We start from the raw sequence: 16388 nt of genomic DNA, 5'->3' as shown, positions 1-16388 counted from the left end.
AAAAGCAATCCTTTTTCTGGTCTTTTTCAATTTATTGTCTAACCGGTTTCGGCTTACGCCATGATCAGAGACATTAGAAATATAAATTAGATTTTAGCAACTTATTTTGCTTATTTACTTAAGTTTATTAGTATTGTTTTAATTTTTAACGTGAGTTTTAATGTGTTTATATTTATAATTTTAACATGTATACCTTTGTGAAGCCGTTTACATGAACAACTACATGGAAAATATGTTGCTAAAATCTAATTTATATTTCTAATGTCTCTGATGATGGCGTAAGCCGAAACCGGTAAAACAATAAATTGATAAAGACCAGAAAAAAAATCCTTTTTATTGAATTTATATTATATCTGATATTTTAGATGGAATCGGTATCTCCTTGTCCTTATCAGAATTTTTATACGAACCATTATTATCAATCAGCGTAGCCGAAATATTTTATAAATCCCATAAAACTTATATTTGTCCCTACTCAGAATAAGATTTATGTAGGATAATGGATCATTCTAGGATATTCTAGGATTTCCAAACACTTATCTCAACTGGGACATTTGCACGCATACAAGATTGAAATCACCAAGGATTGAATCCCAGAGACCATCGACAGCGTGATGTGTTTATAGAATAAATGCGTGAAGTCGGTTTTTCGAAAAAATATTTGTTCACCTTCACGTATTTGCAAACAAGCAAAATCCAATACACTTACCAAAAGGAATTGGATCCTTAAAGAGTAACTGTTTGGTGTATGTTGTGGTCTGAAGGTGTAACTCGCCCAACCTTTTTTGAAAATAATGCGAAAAATGCTTGTTATAGTCAATGGTGCGCGCCATAGGAACATAATAACGAACTTTTTGTGGAACCAATCGGAAAATATGGACATGTTGATGGTGCCACGTGCCACACACTTCAGCAGAAAGAATTGCGCTACACGTACCATATTTCCAGACTGCATCATTTCACGACATTAATTGAATCACCTTTTAATAGTCTTAGGGCCGGTTTATCAATGTCGAGTTAAATCTGTTAGATACGTAACTCATGGATAAACTTGCCTAACAGATAACCTCAGTGAACCGTTTATCCAGCAACTTTCTACCCGGCAGGCAGCAACCTACGAGATAGAACATGGATGGTACCCCTGAGTGTTAACATTAGAAACGGAAATGAAACATAATTGGTGAAATTTGAATAATTGACTTTAGTTTATGAAGTTGATATAAACAGCTGATCGTGTTTTGGAGGTTATCATTCCTGTGTGCTTTCGGTATTGTGCTTTGTTTTCGAAAACCTCTTTTATAATGGAATTCCTACATGAATATTTATTAGACAGCGATAAAGATGAGGATATTGTCCAACTCTTAAATTATAAACGACGACCATATATTATAAAAGAAAGACAAAAGTCAAAAACACTTTGAGGAGTTGGACGACCACGTTTTTTTGTTAGATTTCGGTTAAAAAAGGACACAGTTTTGTTAAAATTGGTTAAAATTAAGACGAGATTATATTATATTAGATTATAGATTATATTATAATTTTTTTTTAAATTACTAGATTATTATTTATTTTCTATAACATTTTTATATTCGTTTGCCAAATCCATCAGCAAGTTCTTTTCTGCTGTACTAAAATTTGATGATCTTTTCTTGCTCTTGCTTATCCATCACCACAATTATAAGCTTAATTTATTTTTGACGTTATATTTTGATTTTATTGTCATTTCCTTTCACCAAGCAACCAAACTTGTGCTCACATTTTTTTAACAATATCTAATAGGTAAACCCTTAACCAGTACTTCAATCTGGTGGGTATCCAAATGTCATATTTATCTATAAGATTACCCTAAACTACGGGTGGATAAACGATTCGTCGACGTTATCTATCAGCTACAATTTTAATTGACAGATAAATCGTCTTAACTAGATATTGATAAACCGGCCCTTAATAGCCTATCGAATTTTTTAGGTCCATTACTATCATCTTTTAGTTAAATTTATCTTATAGATAAACCCATCTACTAGCCAATCAGAGCGCGTAAGATAGAAGTAACTGTGGTAATAATCTCTTAGATAGCTTAACCAGAAGATGGTAGTAACGAGCCTTAGTTATTTGCCCACAACATGTACTACATTTTTCCAAAACATACAAAGAATTATCAAAAGGATTAATTAATTACCCATCGTTTCCTGTTGAATCTCTACTTTATAAGTAGGATTGTCATAAGCAGCCTGAGTAACTCTTGGTGGTGGTGTAATAGATGCTTTATTAGTACTGTGCCGCCTGATCAATATTAATAAAAGTACCAAAGTACTTAATATAGCGATAGTTGCTAAAATCGCAACGAAAACTAACGATCCATAATAATCGCCTCTTTCTTCAGAAAGATTTCCTGATAACTTATCTATAGATGAAGCTCCCAAAGTAGGTGCTGATCCCGGTTTGGTGATAAAATCTTGAACATTACTGGTTTTTATCCTCCCACTTGTCAAATAAACTTCAAGCCATAATCTGTATCGCGTACCCGGTTTTAGATCCATAATAACCGTTTTCGACGGGGAATCTCGTTTGGCCATTTTAAACGTGCTATAATCACCTTTACCCGAATCACTTTGATAAATCGCTCGGTAAATATTAACATATTTATCTTCGGGGTATGGAACTCCTTTCCATGAAATTTCCACGCTCGTTGGTTTAACTTGGAGAATTTCTAAGGAAACGTTAAAACCGTACGCGTCCATTTCACTTCCGGTTGTGAACGAGATCATGTGGTCCGATCTCAATTCGGTTTTTTGGTTGGTAAATGGAATGAAATAAATTCCAACTTCGTAAGTTGTTTCAGGCCTTAAATTTTCTAAAGTATAACTTGTAACGGCTCTATGAATCAAAGTTGTGGCATCAAAAATTTTTCCATCGGTTACTTTATATCTTAATTGTACCCCGTCTATAAATTGGAGTTCGTTATCCGCGAATTTTCTCCATGAAACCACAGCCCAAGTTGAATTCACTTCAGAAACGTTTAAATCAGGTTCGATTGGAATCATTGAAGGTAGCAGTTTGGGGGTTTTAATTTGATAAATTTTGCTTGTTAGAACATTGTGGACATCATTAAACGTTACGGAGACTTTTATTTGGTACGATTGATCTGGAATTAATTCGGAAAGTTCAAATTCTAATTGTGAGGTTGCTAATATATCGTTTGGTGGTGCAAAAGTTTCCGATTTCCACTCGTTCACATTTTTTGATCTGAAATAAAAAAACAAAATAAATTAAGTTCATTCATTTAAATTTTAGTGGATTTACCGTGTGTTTGTATATCTAACTTCAACAGTTCCAAGAAATCCAACAAAAATAGTAGGAATTTCGATGGATAATTTAACAGTATGAGGATCGATTGCTTCTAAATGTTGAATAAGAATCTCTTGATGTTGCTGAGGTGGAAATGCGGGTATTTGTGGAAACGTCGGTGAAAAACTAAGACCTAAAACACGTTCAGACGAATGTTTTTAATTAAATTTTTTTTAACCAACCTGGTGACGAAGAAGCGTTTCTTTGTGGTTGTCCGGAAAATATATTTGGCTGTGGTACGTATAAAGGTCCGTTTTGTGGGGGATAATTTTGTGCGAACTTTTGGAATTGTTTGTGGCTATTGATTTGTTGGAGGAAGTGCTCGATGGGAATGCTATTTGGTTGTCCTTGCTCGATGGGAATGTTATTTTGGGCGCCTTGTTGGTGATTATTTAATAAATAGAAAGGATTATCATGTATTGTATTTGGATTAACGTATTGTTTATTTAATGGGTTTTGAACGTTATGAACTTCTAATACAGTTCCAGGAGGATAATTTGTTATCTCGGGATTTTGGTGAATAAGTTGAAGAAACTCATCGGGTGTCCCATGTTGCGCATGAATATGAACCGTGTTAGGAGGGGGCTGATTCATTTTATTATAATTATTAACGGGGTATTGAGGAATATAATTTTCATCGATATTTTCCTCTTCTTTATTTGATGAATTAGTTTCTTTGTTAGGAGGGGGTTTATGGTCTTTAGGATTTAATCTTTGGTTGGATGAAGTTTCTTTCTGTTCTTTTCCTGGCTTATATTTTCCCGTTTTATTTTTTCCGTTAACGTAATAAATGTTCTCATCCAAAGAAATGTTGGGCTTTAACGGCTGCACGCCGTTTTCATAAATCTGCAGGGGACCTTGAGTTTTCGAAGGCGGTTTGTGCGTGGGGAAAGGATCGAAAGCGGGATCAAAACTGTCAGTCGTATCTTTGGTATCTAAAGGTTTTTTCGATTTAACCGATTTCTCCGTCGACGTGGTTGTTTTCTCTGAAAACGTATACATCGACGTTTCACTGATTTAAAAGCAAACTAAGCTTCCCACAACCTTTTGAAACCAAAATTAAGTTATTTACATTTCAACAAATTGTCAGTCAATAGTCCGAATACGTTTAACTTTGCCCGTGATAAGGAATAGGACGATTGAGTAGCTCAGGAATCGGTCCCAAGCCCGGATTAAGGAGGAGAGTTAACAACCCATTCCAGTAAAACCTAACTGTATCGAAACCCACAACCAAGTCTTGGATTGGACTGGATTGGTCTCATCGATGATGATTACGGCGAACGAAAATGGATCATAAGATGGAAAATGGAACGTGAGGACGAAGTTGTCAAGGATACAAAAACAAACATACAGGCACAAGGGAACAATTATCAATATACTTAGCCTAACAGAAGAGCAGGACCAGAAGATAAAAGATCTCTAGAAATGATATTACAATAGTACTTGGGGTTAATATTTGGGCACCACAACGAAAATTGTGGATTTGTGATTAGATTTGCAACAAGAATGAACTTCATTCAACATGCTTCCCACTCCTAAATATAGATATAGCGACATGGATCTCACCAGACGGTACTACCAAGAACCAAATAGACCAGGCGTTAATTGGTAATAAATAAATAACATTTGGAAAAATTATTTCGAAAACCTATTAAGCATAGAAACTGATTTAGAAATGGATAACAGATCACCAAACCAAAGAGTGGGCGTACCATGGAACCTATATCCATCAGTGAGGTTCAAAAGGCTTCTTCTACTTAGTCTGCCATCTTCCTACGAAGATTGGTGATCGAACTGGGTATAATGGTGCGTGATACTGCACCTCTGAATATTTCAATATGTACGTTCGAACCACCGTCACAGATCTTTGAGTATTAAAAAAAAACTGGCTAAGAAGGGATTCCATAAGACTAAACCTATAAGAGGTAAGGATAGAGAACTGTTAACAACACAAGAAGACCAACTCAAGCGGTGGAAAGGACATTTTTTCGAAGTTCTAAATAGAGGATAAGAAAGAATGTTGGCATTAGCATAAAGGTACTAACTCGTAATGAAATTAAAACAGCTCTCAAGCAAATCAGTAATGGAAAAGTACGAGGTGTAGACAACATTGCACCTGAAGTATCAAAACAAGACATTGAGATTACTGTTGGATTATTAGCTACTTGAGAAGATATATCAGAAGACAAGTTACCTAAAGACAGGAAATATGGATTAATAGTAACACTATTAAAAATGGCAACCCACTTCTGTCAGTGTCAAGTAAAGTACTCTCAAGAATAATCCTGAATCAGATTAAGTATTCTATGGAAAATCATTTGAAGAGGGAGCAAGCACGATTTCGTTAACATCGAAGTAAAAACATTCGTGTACCTTTGTGTCATTGTTGAGAAAGATGGAGGTATGTGACAGAGTATGTGAAGAAATGAATATAGAAAGCAAATGGAGCCTTCGTGCAATTCTCGTCACAGATCTTTGAGTATTACAAAAACGCTGTCTAAGAATAGATTCCATAAGACTGAACCTATAAGAGGTAAGGATAGAGAACTGTTGATAATACAAGAAGACCAACTCAAGCGATGGAAAGAACATTTCTTCGAAGTTTAAGAATTTAGCTGTAAATTTAAATTTAAAAATTTAGATTTAAGGATTTTATTTAGCTTTAAGAAAAAAATTGATTTATACAGAATTTAAGATTTACAGAATCGCAACCTCAAGAAACAAAATATTACTGGTTTTTGTGTTGTCATTTTCTACCAATATCTTATCTTTATGTTTAGAACATTTTTTATCGTAAATATATCGGTAGTTCTCAACATCTTTAATTAATTTTCCATCGAATTCACTCATTTTGTTGGCACAGAAATAAACAACAGTTGAGGTTAAGTTAGAACGCGCTATTTACACCGGCCGATCATTGGATACAGCTGATTGAGGTTGTCTTGCGCATGTGTGACGCTGTAAATTTACAAAAGTTGACCAACTTTATGTTTACAGCTAAATCTTACAGCTTTGTATAAACGATACATGGGGTTGGGTTGGGTTGGGTTCAATAGATTTAACTCTTACAGCTAAATTTTTAAATTTATATTTACAGCTAAATCGTCTGTATAAACCCGGCTAAAGAGAGAAACCAATCCAAGAAATTGAGGCAGTCAATGATGCTGGCATTAGCATAAAATCAGTAATGGAAAGGCAGCAGGTGTAGACAACATTGCACCTGAAGTACCAAAACAAAACATTGAGATTACTGTTGGATTATTAGTTACTTGAGAAAATATGGATAGAAGAAAAGTTACTTAGAGACTGGAAATATGGATTAATAGTAAAACTACCAAGAATGGTATCCCACTTCTGTCAGTGCCAAGTAAAGTACTCTCAAAAATAATCTTGAATCCGATTAAGGATTTTGTGGAAAATCATTTGAGGAGGGAGCAAGCACGATTTCGTTAACATCGAAGTTACGTTGATCTTATCAATACACTCCGCATAATTATTGAGCAGAGTGCAGTTTATTTGACTTTTATTGACTTTGAGAAGGCCTTTGACTCCTTAAATGGAAGAATCATGTGGTATACTCTGGAGGAATATGGAGTTCCTCTGCAGATCATCAGTGTTATCAGGAAGATGTATGAGTGTCAAATGGTATTCAGTAGGGGGTGTAAGACAGACCTATTTTCACAGAGATTTTGAAACTTGGAGGTAAAACTGGGAATACTGCAAAATGATGCAGAAATATCATGAGGATGAGGATCAACTCTGTAGTCGAACCTAAGTTAACAAGAAACCAGTAGAAACATTCGTATACCTTTGTAGCATTGTTGAGAAAGTTGGAGGGGCATGGAAGTATATGAAGAGACGAATAATCTGGTGAAATTAACACATTTCAAAAAGAACAAAACTTCGCTTATTCAACAGCAACGAAAAGTCAGTTATTCTGTATGGGTGTAAAACGTGGAAGTCCTGTATGATGTTGGATTGATCACAAGCTAAGAAAGCATCATGGAGCAGTTGAGATGTCTGCGCTTGACTGAAACCCCCAGGGAGCGCAGAAATGGGGACGCCCAAAAAGGGCGTGGAAGGGAATTGTTGAGGAAGAAGCAATGGAAGACGGAAAAACGTGGAAAGAAGTGAATGCTTGCTGCCAACCGGACCAGATGGAGAGCTTTTACACCTGCCCTATACTTCATAGGAGCAAATAAGTCAAGTAAGTCAAGATACAAGAATGAATTGTATCGTGTTTATAAGAACGCGCCATTATTGGAGTTCACTAGACTCCAGCGTTTAAGGCATGAGCTGGTCATGTGGTTAGAATGGGAGAAAAGAGAATTACAAGGAGTGAGACCAAAATGGTAGCCGAGGATTAGATGGGAGGATCCGTTCGACCGGAACACTAAGGATATGATCAGAAAAATGAATTGAAAAAGACAGGGAAAATTGAAGGCAAAGATTGGTTCGATTCGGGCTGTAAAACCATAGAGAGAGAGAGAAAGAGTCCGAATAAGTCCGTAACTATTTGAACCACAAAATCAAAAGCCCTTCCTACTATATACACTAATATTTACATAGCAATTTTTAATTAAATCCTTACCTGGTGGTAAATCCAATTTTTGACACATCCACTCCAAACAACAATCATCTCCAGGTCGATGTTTTAAAGTGGCGTGAGATGGGGGACACGGTAAATTTCTTGGTGGTGTTGGCGGAACGGGGGCACAAACGTTTTGGCATTCAACTTCGCCCATTTCGCAATAACACCGCTTTTCGCAACCCGTTAAATTGGTCGGTATTTCTTGGTGGTTATCGTAGGTTCGTCCATCATACATGCAAGACCCGTTATATTTGCATTTGAGTTGATCGGGACAACATTTAGGTGGGATCGGTTTAAAATCAGCTGGAACAGTTTCCCATTCGATACAATTTGGGTCAATAATGTCAGTTCCGAAATAAGTTGGACATTCTAATTTTAAACATTTAACGCCCGTTGTTTTACAAACACAAATCGATTTACAACCATCGTTAAATTCTTGTCCTATTTTATAATTTTTTCCATTAAAAGTGCAATTATTTTGTGTTAAAGGCGCTGATTTCGTAGTTCCTTCAATATCCATGATATCATCCTCATTTTCGATGCGGATAAAATTAACTTTGTCTTCGATTCCATGAAGATAATCTCCGGGAAGTAAAGTAAACGTTTTCCAATTGATTTTATCGTTGCTTAAATCGATGAGAGGGCGCATTTCGTCTGAGTCTGTATCAAAATCAACTTTAATTGTTGTTTTATTTATGAATTTAGCTGAGATTATTTTTCCTTTTGTGTGGTTCACATCGCATAAAACTTTTTTGCAACAAGTATTATCCGGATCGGGAACTAGAAAGCACTTTTTCGAGATCTTCTTTGGCGATTCACAGCTGACAAGACAAACTTGGTTACGCAAAAATTTCTATACATGATTTGAGAACAAACCTATCTTTACAGGTAATCTTCCCACCCATTGCACAATGACATACTTTTTCGCAATCATTTCGTACAGTCTCTCCACGATTGTAAGTTTTATTATTATATGAACAAAATTCGATTGCTTCGGTAGCTAAAAATGAATTTTTATTGTATATTTTTTAAAGGGTATTGCTGTGTAAACTTAAGACCGAAATTTAAAGTATTTACAAAGTTATAACACGTAGAAGAAAGTGAGATTTCAATTCTTTTTCAATGCGGTTATCTCGAAACCATTTTTTTTTTTCAATTTGTGGGAAACAGAACTTAAAATTTATTCAACCTATTGAGCTGCAATTTTAACATATTATTCTATAAAATATGAAACAAAAAGTATCTTCACGCAAGTCTTGTGTTAATAACTCCGACCATTTCTGCTGCATATGTGGTAATAATGTTATCGGTTATATTTTGGAAAACAACTTGGACAACTAGAAAAATTTTGAGCCCTACACAAAGTTTGTAAAAATACCGATGGCATGGAAAGAGCCAAAAAACCACCTTGATGATGGCTAGTTTTGTGTTGTGAAAGTAGAAGGTATGAACCGATACAAGAAGCGTTCTTGGGTTTACCCAAAAGTACAAACCGCTAAGCCATCAACAATTTACTTCCTTATCAGACGATTGCTATGATGATGTTGAAATGTTACATAGAATAAAAGCAATATCGAAAGTGAATTCGAAGGTTGCAGTTCTACACTTCAAAGTTTTTCTCAGGGCGAGCTAAACGACTTGATTGGAGATTAATAATAATAATAATATTCCTTTATTACCCAACAGGCATAGCCCAAAAAAGGATAACAATATATATTACATAATGTAATAATACAATAATATGTATCTGTATGTGAAAAAAAAAACAAAAATTACAAAAAATTCAAGAAATCAACAATTGACCGAATTATAAAGAAAATAAATATAAAAACTAAATAAGTGAATTTACATGCAGGTGATCACTGATTGTCTGGAATCCTGTTGCCCACTTTACTGAGAGTGATGACGAATACGCAGCTATATCTTGAGTTACTCCTTGGAACAACAAACCCTAGTCGTTGAAGAATGAAAGGGCAATCGATGTTATATTCGATAAGCTTTTGTAGAAACCTTTCATAAAACGCGTTTTTCTGTCCATCAATGAAACCATATTGTGCAAACAAATCATTTTGTGGTATACCTCGCTCAGGGTAAATTCCATCAGATTTGTAAGAAAGAAATTTTAAGAATCTACGATGGACTCGATCAAGGCTTAAGAACTCACACGCATATAAGGGACTCCAAATCAGGCAAGCGTATTCTATCGAACTATTCACTATGTATTCACTTCGAACCAGTTTCTGAAGAAGGTTGCAACATGGCATCCGAAACGTCAAACCTTTTATTAAAAGACGCACGGCAAAACCCGAAAGTTTCTAGTGTTAGTTCTAGTTTTAGTTTAAAGCGTATTCTAACTTACTCAGAACGTAAGCACAATACAAGGTTTTTAATAAGCTGACATTTGCGAAATATTTAGACATACGCATCACAAAACCTAGGGACCTAAAGGCCTCCGAACACACATTATTGATATGTGTTTTAAAATTAAGCTTGCATCAAACAGGAGCCCCAAATCCCTGTACTCCTCAACACGATTCAAGTGCCAGCAATATTGTAAGGATATATGCATGGTGACGAGCATCGGCTATAAGTAAGTACACAACATTTATCCATATTACACCATTGCACTATTGTGTTTAAGTTGTGCTGCAGCATATCCCAAAATCCGACAATCAATTTTTAGAAGTAAGTCATCTATAAAAAGAACAAATAATAGAGGGCCCAAATTTGATCCCTGTGGAACCCCTGAGGTAAGAGTGAACTCATTAGAAAAATATCCATTGTAAGCAACATAACATTTTCTATGTTTCAAATAAGAGGCCAGAAGTTGAATTGCTGAAGGAACAAATCCGAAAGAGCTCAATTTATACAAGAGAATTCTATGGTCAATCAGATCAAAGGCTTTGGATAGATCAGCGTATACAACATCCACCTGCCCACGTCTATCCAAGGTGCTACAGATAAACTCGGAAATCGTAGCCAAGTTGGTAATTGTAGAGCGACTGGAAACAAAACCATCCTGGGAAGCCGACACAAAGGGGCACGTGCTGGTGTACATAAAAGAATATAATAACTTTTCAAATAGTTTAGCAAAATTGGAAATTATCGAAATTGGTCTATAGTTTGAGATCATCCTTTTTATAAACAGGCACAATTCTTGATCGTTTCCATCTTTCAGGAAATTCACAGGACGTAATGGACAAGTTAATAATAAATTTAAGAGGGCAAACAAATATATAACGGCAATCTCTGACCATAAAACTTGGCAACAAATCATCTCCAGCAGTATGCTTATTAGAAAACGTTGCCATTAATTTAATTAGCTCCTCTTCTGTAGTAGGATGAAAAGAGTATGGCAACGGATTGAAATTAGATTCAGTGAAAGTTCGGTCAGTAGATACAGTGTGAACAGCAGAAAACATGTTAACAAAAGCATTTACAATATCTTGAGGATCAGCAAGAACATTGCTCTCACTCTCAATCAGATTACAGGGTATTGTTGTGGTACGTTTCTTAGCTCGGAGAAAATTCCATATACTGGACGGGTCCGTCTTGATGGTATTTTGTATGTTGTTAAGATACTTAATGTAACTGTCGTTTATTACCTTTTTTAACAACCTCCTTAGTCGCTTAAATTCATTATAAAATACAATTTTTTTATAGAATTTAATTTAATTTAAGTTAGATAGAATTTTTTGATATTAATATGTCTCTTTATTTCCGGCGAAAACCACGGTGGGTGAGAACTATTAGATTTGGTTTTAATAGGGACATGTGTATTAATTACGGAGCAAATGGCATCATAGAAGGCATCCAAAGCCTCATTGACATCGCTATGGGAAAGCAAAAAAGACCAATCATACTTAAAGAAGTGATCATATAATGCAGGGTAATTTGCTCGATGGAAGTCATATCGTAAATTATCAGAAGATGGGAACCGCTGTTGATTAGTAGGTGTAGAGTAGTGAACTTCCACTTCAAGACTGGGATGATAAGAATCTTCTGGTACAACTTTATTGTCAGATCTTATTATGTGAAAATTCAGGTCAGCATTAGAGATCAACAAATCCAACATTCTGCCATCTTCATTCTTAACGTTATTGTACTGTTTGGCATTAAGAACACTTAAAAAATCAATAAAAGCTCTGGTTTTAATTGAATATTGACTAGTAGGTAAGATTAAATCGGGAAGATTGAAATCTCCAACCAATACAAAGAAATGGTTAATTATAATAGCCTCAAGAGCAGTAGTAAATGTCTCCATATCATCAGAAGATATATCGACAGGAATGTAGACTAGTATGATTAAAATAGACTTGTTATTAATAAGACACGTACAGATTACTAAATCTATCATAGGTACTGTTGCACGAAGATGACAAGTATGGATAATGTCAAATGGTATGGTATGTTTTAGTGCAATTAAAATTTATCTAAGAACTAATCTGAGGTTCTTGCGCCAAGACTAATAGAAAAACATTGCCTTCAGCCTGGCGTATCAATAACATCTTATCTAACTAGAGAGAGCGACAGTCTTTCATATTTTAACAAGACGAATGATATCGTATATTATAATGACTTAATGATATTTTTGGACTTCTAAATTTAATGGTCCTTCCAGTAATTGGGCAGTAGCAGTACAGATGATGTTGAAATTTGTTGTTGGGTGGCAAAGGGGATACACTAACTATCCCTGTTTTCTTTGTCTGTGGGACTATCATGCGAAAAATGAACATTGGAACAGGAAAAACTGGCCATCCAGAATGAAGATGACTAGGAAAAGCTAATATTGTTTATTAACCGTTGATCAGTCGAGAAAAAAAATCATTCTTTGGCTACTACATACAGGGTGATTCTCAACCTATTCGCATAAACTTGGGGATTTATTCCTCGAGACAAATAATGGGTAATAGGTGAAAAAAATTGTAGTAAAAGATTTTTAGTTTCATAGGTGTCCGATGTATGCGTCGACATCTAGATAAGGTGCTGCCTGGAAGATGGACAGATCGAGGTAGTCCATTGGTCTGACCATCTCGATCGCCCGACCTCAATGCTCTTAATTTTTATTTTTGGGGTTCCATAGTGTACGTCACCGAAGTTAATACTGAGCAAGGGTTGCGAAATCAGATACTGAGGTTTAGGCAGCGCTATCATATCATCTTCAAAGCGTACAGTCTTTGTATCCAGAAAACATCTTACACAGCAACACCAAACTATCTCATCTGTTTAGAACTGATATCACCATACTTATTTCATCTTCTGCCAAAAAACTGTTTACATACATTTGAGTGTGCCGGTTGCTCATGTCTATCTGATTGCAAGAGTTGCCTGCACAAATGATGCATGGCGAAATTTAGTAACGAGATGAAGAATGACATGTACGGATCACACAATATTGAGGGAAATGTTGAGAGCATCAAAAAGATTCAGGTAGAACTTCGGGGAAAAAACGTCAGGTAGGCTTCCTCTGTTTCGTTTATCTAACCAAAATGTTCGACAAAGTAAGGATAAAAGAAGTAGAATAGGGCAAACATTACAAAGTATGTAATCTAAACTATGGTTACACCATGAATGATTACAAAATCAAGGTTGAGTGCTATGTAGATGATGTCGTTTTCTTGGCTGATACTGAAGATGGCATATAGTGGTTAACACAGGCATTTAACATTGCAGCTGGGGAAGTTAATACTGAGCAAGGATCAGATACAAACAGCTGCCGAGACAATCCGTCAACAGTTTAGCCCACGCTAGTGGATCATCATCGATTCAGCAAGCCCAATTGTGTATAGAAAATATTGGAAACAACTTGGAACACTTACTTTGATGTCATTTTAAAATCTTATATGTATTCTTGACTTGAAAGTAAATTTAACGGATATCTAGGAAACTCATTATTTGTCATGAGGAATAAATCCCCAAGTTAATGCGTATAGGTTGAGAATCACCCTGTATAAGACTTGGGCTTATAAAACAGTTTGTTAAAGCTTTAGATAAGAGTGAGGATTGCTTCAAATATACATATTGTGTCAATCACATCCTGGTTTCAGTATAGAAAAATTAAAAGCAGGAATTTCTGCAGGGCTCAAATCCGTAGTCTTATAAATCATGATTTCACAAACCACATGACACAAGTTGAATTGGAAGCATGGACAAGCATCAGTTGTCAAAAATGTTTTGGGGAATCGCAAAGCTGAAGAATATTCCGAAATATTAGACCGCGTATCTTTTTTATTTTTACGGTAAAATCAATTAAAACAATTCAAATATATATTGGATAAAATTAGTTTTCTTTTGAAATGTTTACCACCTCTTGCAAGAATGTTGGATAAGATTAGGTCTCTTTTGAGATGTCAGTCATCCCGCGAAATAATGATGTGTAACGTTAGTTTTCTTTTGAAATGTAAATCATCCCAGGAAAAAAATGTTGGGTAAGGTTACTTTTATTTATCCAGGTCTCAAGTGAAAAATGTTGAAAACTGTTATGATCGTTGCGCAGTGTAAGGTAGATTTTCAACAACAACGATGCACTATTTCTTCTCAAGCTTATCGTAACTGCTATAGGTGGACGGAAAATTAGTTTCAATAGCAGAAAACTAAGATTGCTGAGAGATAATTGTTGTGTCAAATGGGAACACTATAGTTAGTATTCGGCGATACGGGATTTTCAAATCACCTCGTAGTGCTAATAACAAATCTCTGTGAAACAGGAGAAGCACATTTCACGTATATTCAGATATAATGAAGAAATAGAATTAAAATTTTTTTTCGCAAAGATTGTTCAACGTATATGAGGAATATATACTCAGACGGACATTAGTGGAATGAAACTCACTAATCTCCGATATGTCGATGATACACTCTGCTGGCGAAACATAGGGGGAACTCTATACAATGCTAGATTTGGTGAGAGAAGAAAACCGAAACTTACGATTAAAAATATACTATATTATATTATATAACATATTGTAGGTGAACTAGAAAATGTCACAGAATTCATATGATGGCGCACTCATATGCAATCAAGGAAAATACGAAAAAGAAATTAGAAGGCAAATAGCTGGCGATAGCTGTTGCCTTGATTAGCTTGACGAAGGTATGGAAAGATCAATTCGTGATCTTCCTATACGGTGTAGAATCCTAGACTATCAAAGAAGCCGAAAGAGAAGGCTTTCGAGATGTGGTGCTTTCGTCGAATGCTGCGTATTTCCTAAATAGACAGACACACTAACATATCTATCGGAAGGAAAGGAAATTGCGTTGAGGTAAATCCTCAAGTTAGCACTCGACGTCTTGCAATTGACGCCGGAATATCGAAGACATACCACATTTCATTGTATCAACAGCTTTATGGAAGTGATTTCGAAAATTGATTAATATTTTGTCAATGGGCACAAGAACGAATGCGGTTGGACGTCAATTTCTTTGGTAACGTGTTATTCTCGGATGAGTCTACTTTTACAAACAATGGGCAAGTCAATTGGAGCGTTGAAAATTTGATTCGAGGTGGTTGCGTGAAGTAGAACATCAACGACCTTGGTCCCTTAATGTTTGGTGTGGCATAATTGGTGATAAATTGATCGGTCCATACTTTATTGATGGTATGCTGAATGGGGAGAAGTACCGAAATGTTTTAGATAACGTCTTACCAACGTTACTTGTAGATTTGAGCAGGGAAGAAAGACAAAATATGTGGCTGCAAAATGATGGGTGTCCGGCACATTTTACAGATATTGCACATGAAGCTTTAGATCGGGATTATTCTGGGCGATGAATTGGAAAGGGAGGTCCAATTTCCTGGCCTGCCAGATCACCTGATTTAATACCTCTTGATTTTTGAAGAGCGGATAAGCAATGTATGCAGAAATAGTAGCCAAGAAAACCTTTTGAGATGTAAAGAAAGTTTTAGTAGAAGGGTTAATAAATGTATTGTAGTGGGTGGGGAAATATTTGAACATTTATTATAAATTTTATACTTGTTGTTGATTAATATTATAGTTTAATCATTTTTTATAAATAAACAATATTTAAAACTATTTGAATAAAAAAATTATTTAGATTTTGTCTACAAAAGATGATTCGCCGTCGTACTGGCAAAACCACACGGTAATTTTTTTTTTGGTTATTTTACTTTTATCCATAGATTCAGATGATACAATCAAAAACATAGGGTGCCATTTAAAAAATTTGCCGTGACCTTCATATGACCTTGAAAATAAGGTCAAGGTCAAAAATGTTATCGTCATATGGTTTCCCCCTTCGCAAAGAACAACTTTCATTTCGAGATAATCCTGTATATATTCTGAGCTTGTTTTCGAAAATCGAGCTTTTCATTTGTATTCTCACTAAAACTTTTTAGTATTGCCATTATATTGCCATAACTATCTTATAACGCTCTGACACCATCATAATGGAAAGACCACCTAGTTTGGTTCAAACTTTTGATTGAAAA

The 16388-nt window shown here is 35.4% G+C and overlaps 1 protein-coding gene across 2 annotated transcripts in view; it reads right to left on the bottom strand.

Annotated features, from left to right (window-relative positions):
* Nucleotides 1-16388, bottom strand: part of LOC111424621 (stranded at second) — a 54444-nt gene that overhangs the window by 6057 nt on the left and 31999 nt on the right. The window contains exons 4-8 of one of the 2 annotated variants that reach the window (XM_023058231.2): nucleotides 8816-8939; nucleotides 7940-8760; nucleotides 3531-4334; nucleotides 3304-3481; nucleotides 2180-3246 (exon numbers count right to left, since the gene is read on the bottom strand). In XM_023058231.2, the coding sequence (XP_022913999.2) occupies nucleotides 2180-3246; nucleotides 3304-3481; nucleotides 3531-4334; nucleotides 7940-8760; nucleotides 8816-8939 (2994 nt within the window). The remainder of the gene's footprint in view (nucleotides 1-2179; nucleotides 3247-3303; nucleotides 3482-3530; nucleotides 4335-7939; nucleotides 8761-8815; nucleotides 8940-16388) is intronic. The other variant, XM_023058232.2, reaches the window with a different exon arrangement.

The sequence above is a fragment of the Onthophagus taurus genome, chromosome 7 (assembly GCF_036711975.1).
Source record: "Onthophagus taurus isolate NC chromosome 7, IU_Otau_3.0, whole genome shotgun sequence".
NCBI classification, from domain to species: Eukaryota; Metazoa; Arthropoda; class Insecta; order Coleoptera; family Scarabaeidae; genus Onthophagus; species Onthophagus taurus.
Note: the sequence above shows the minus strand (reverse complement) of the source record. Positions and strands in the feature narration are given on the sequence as shown.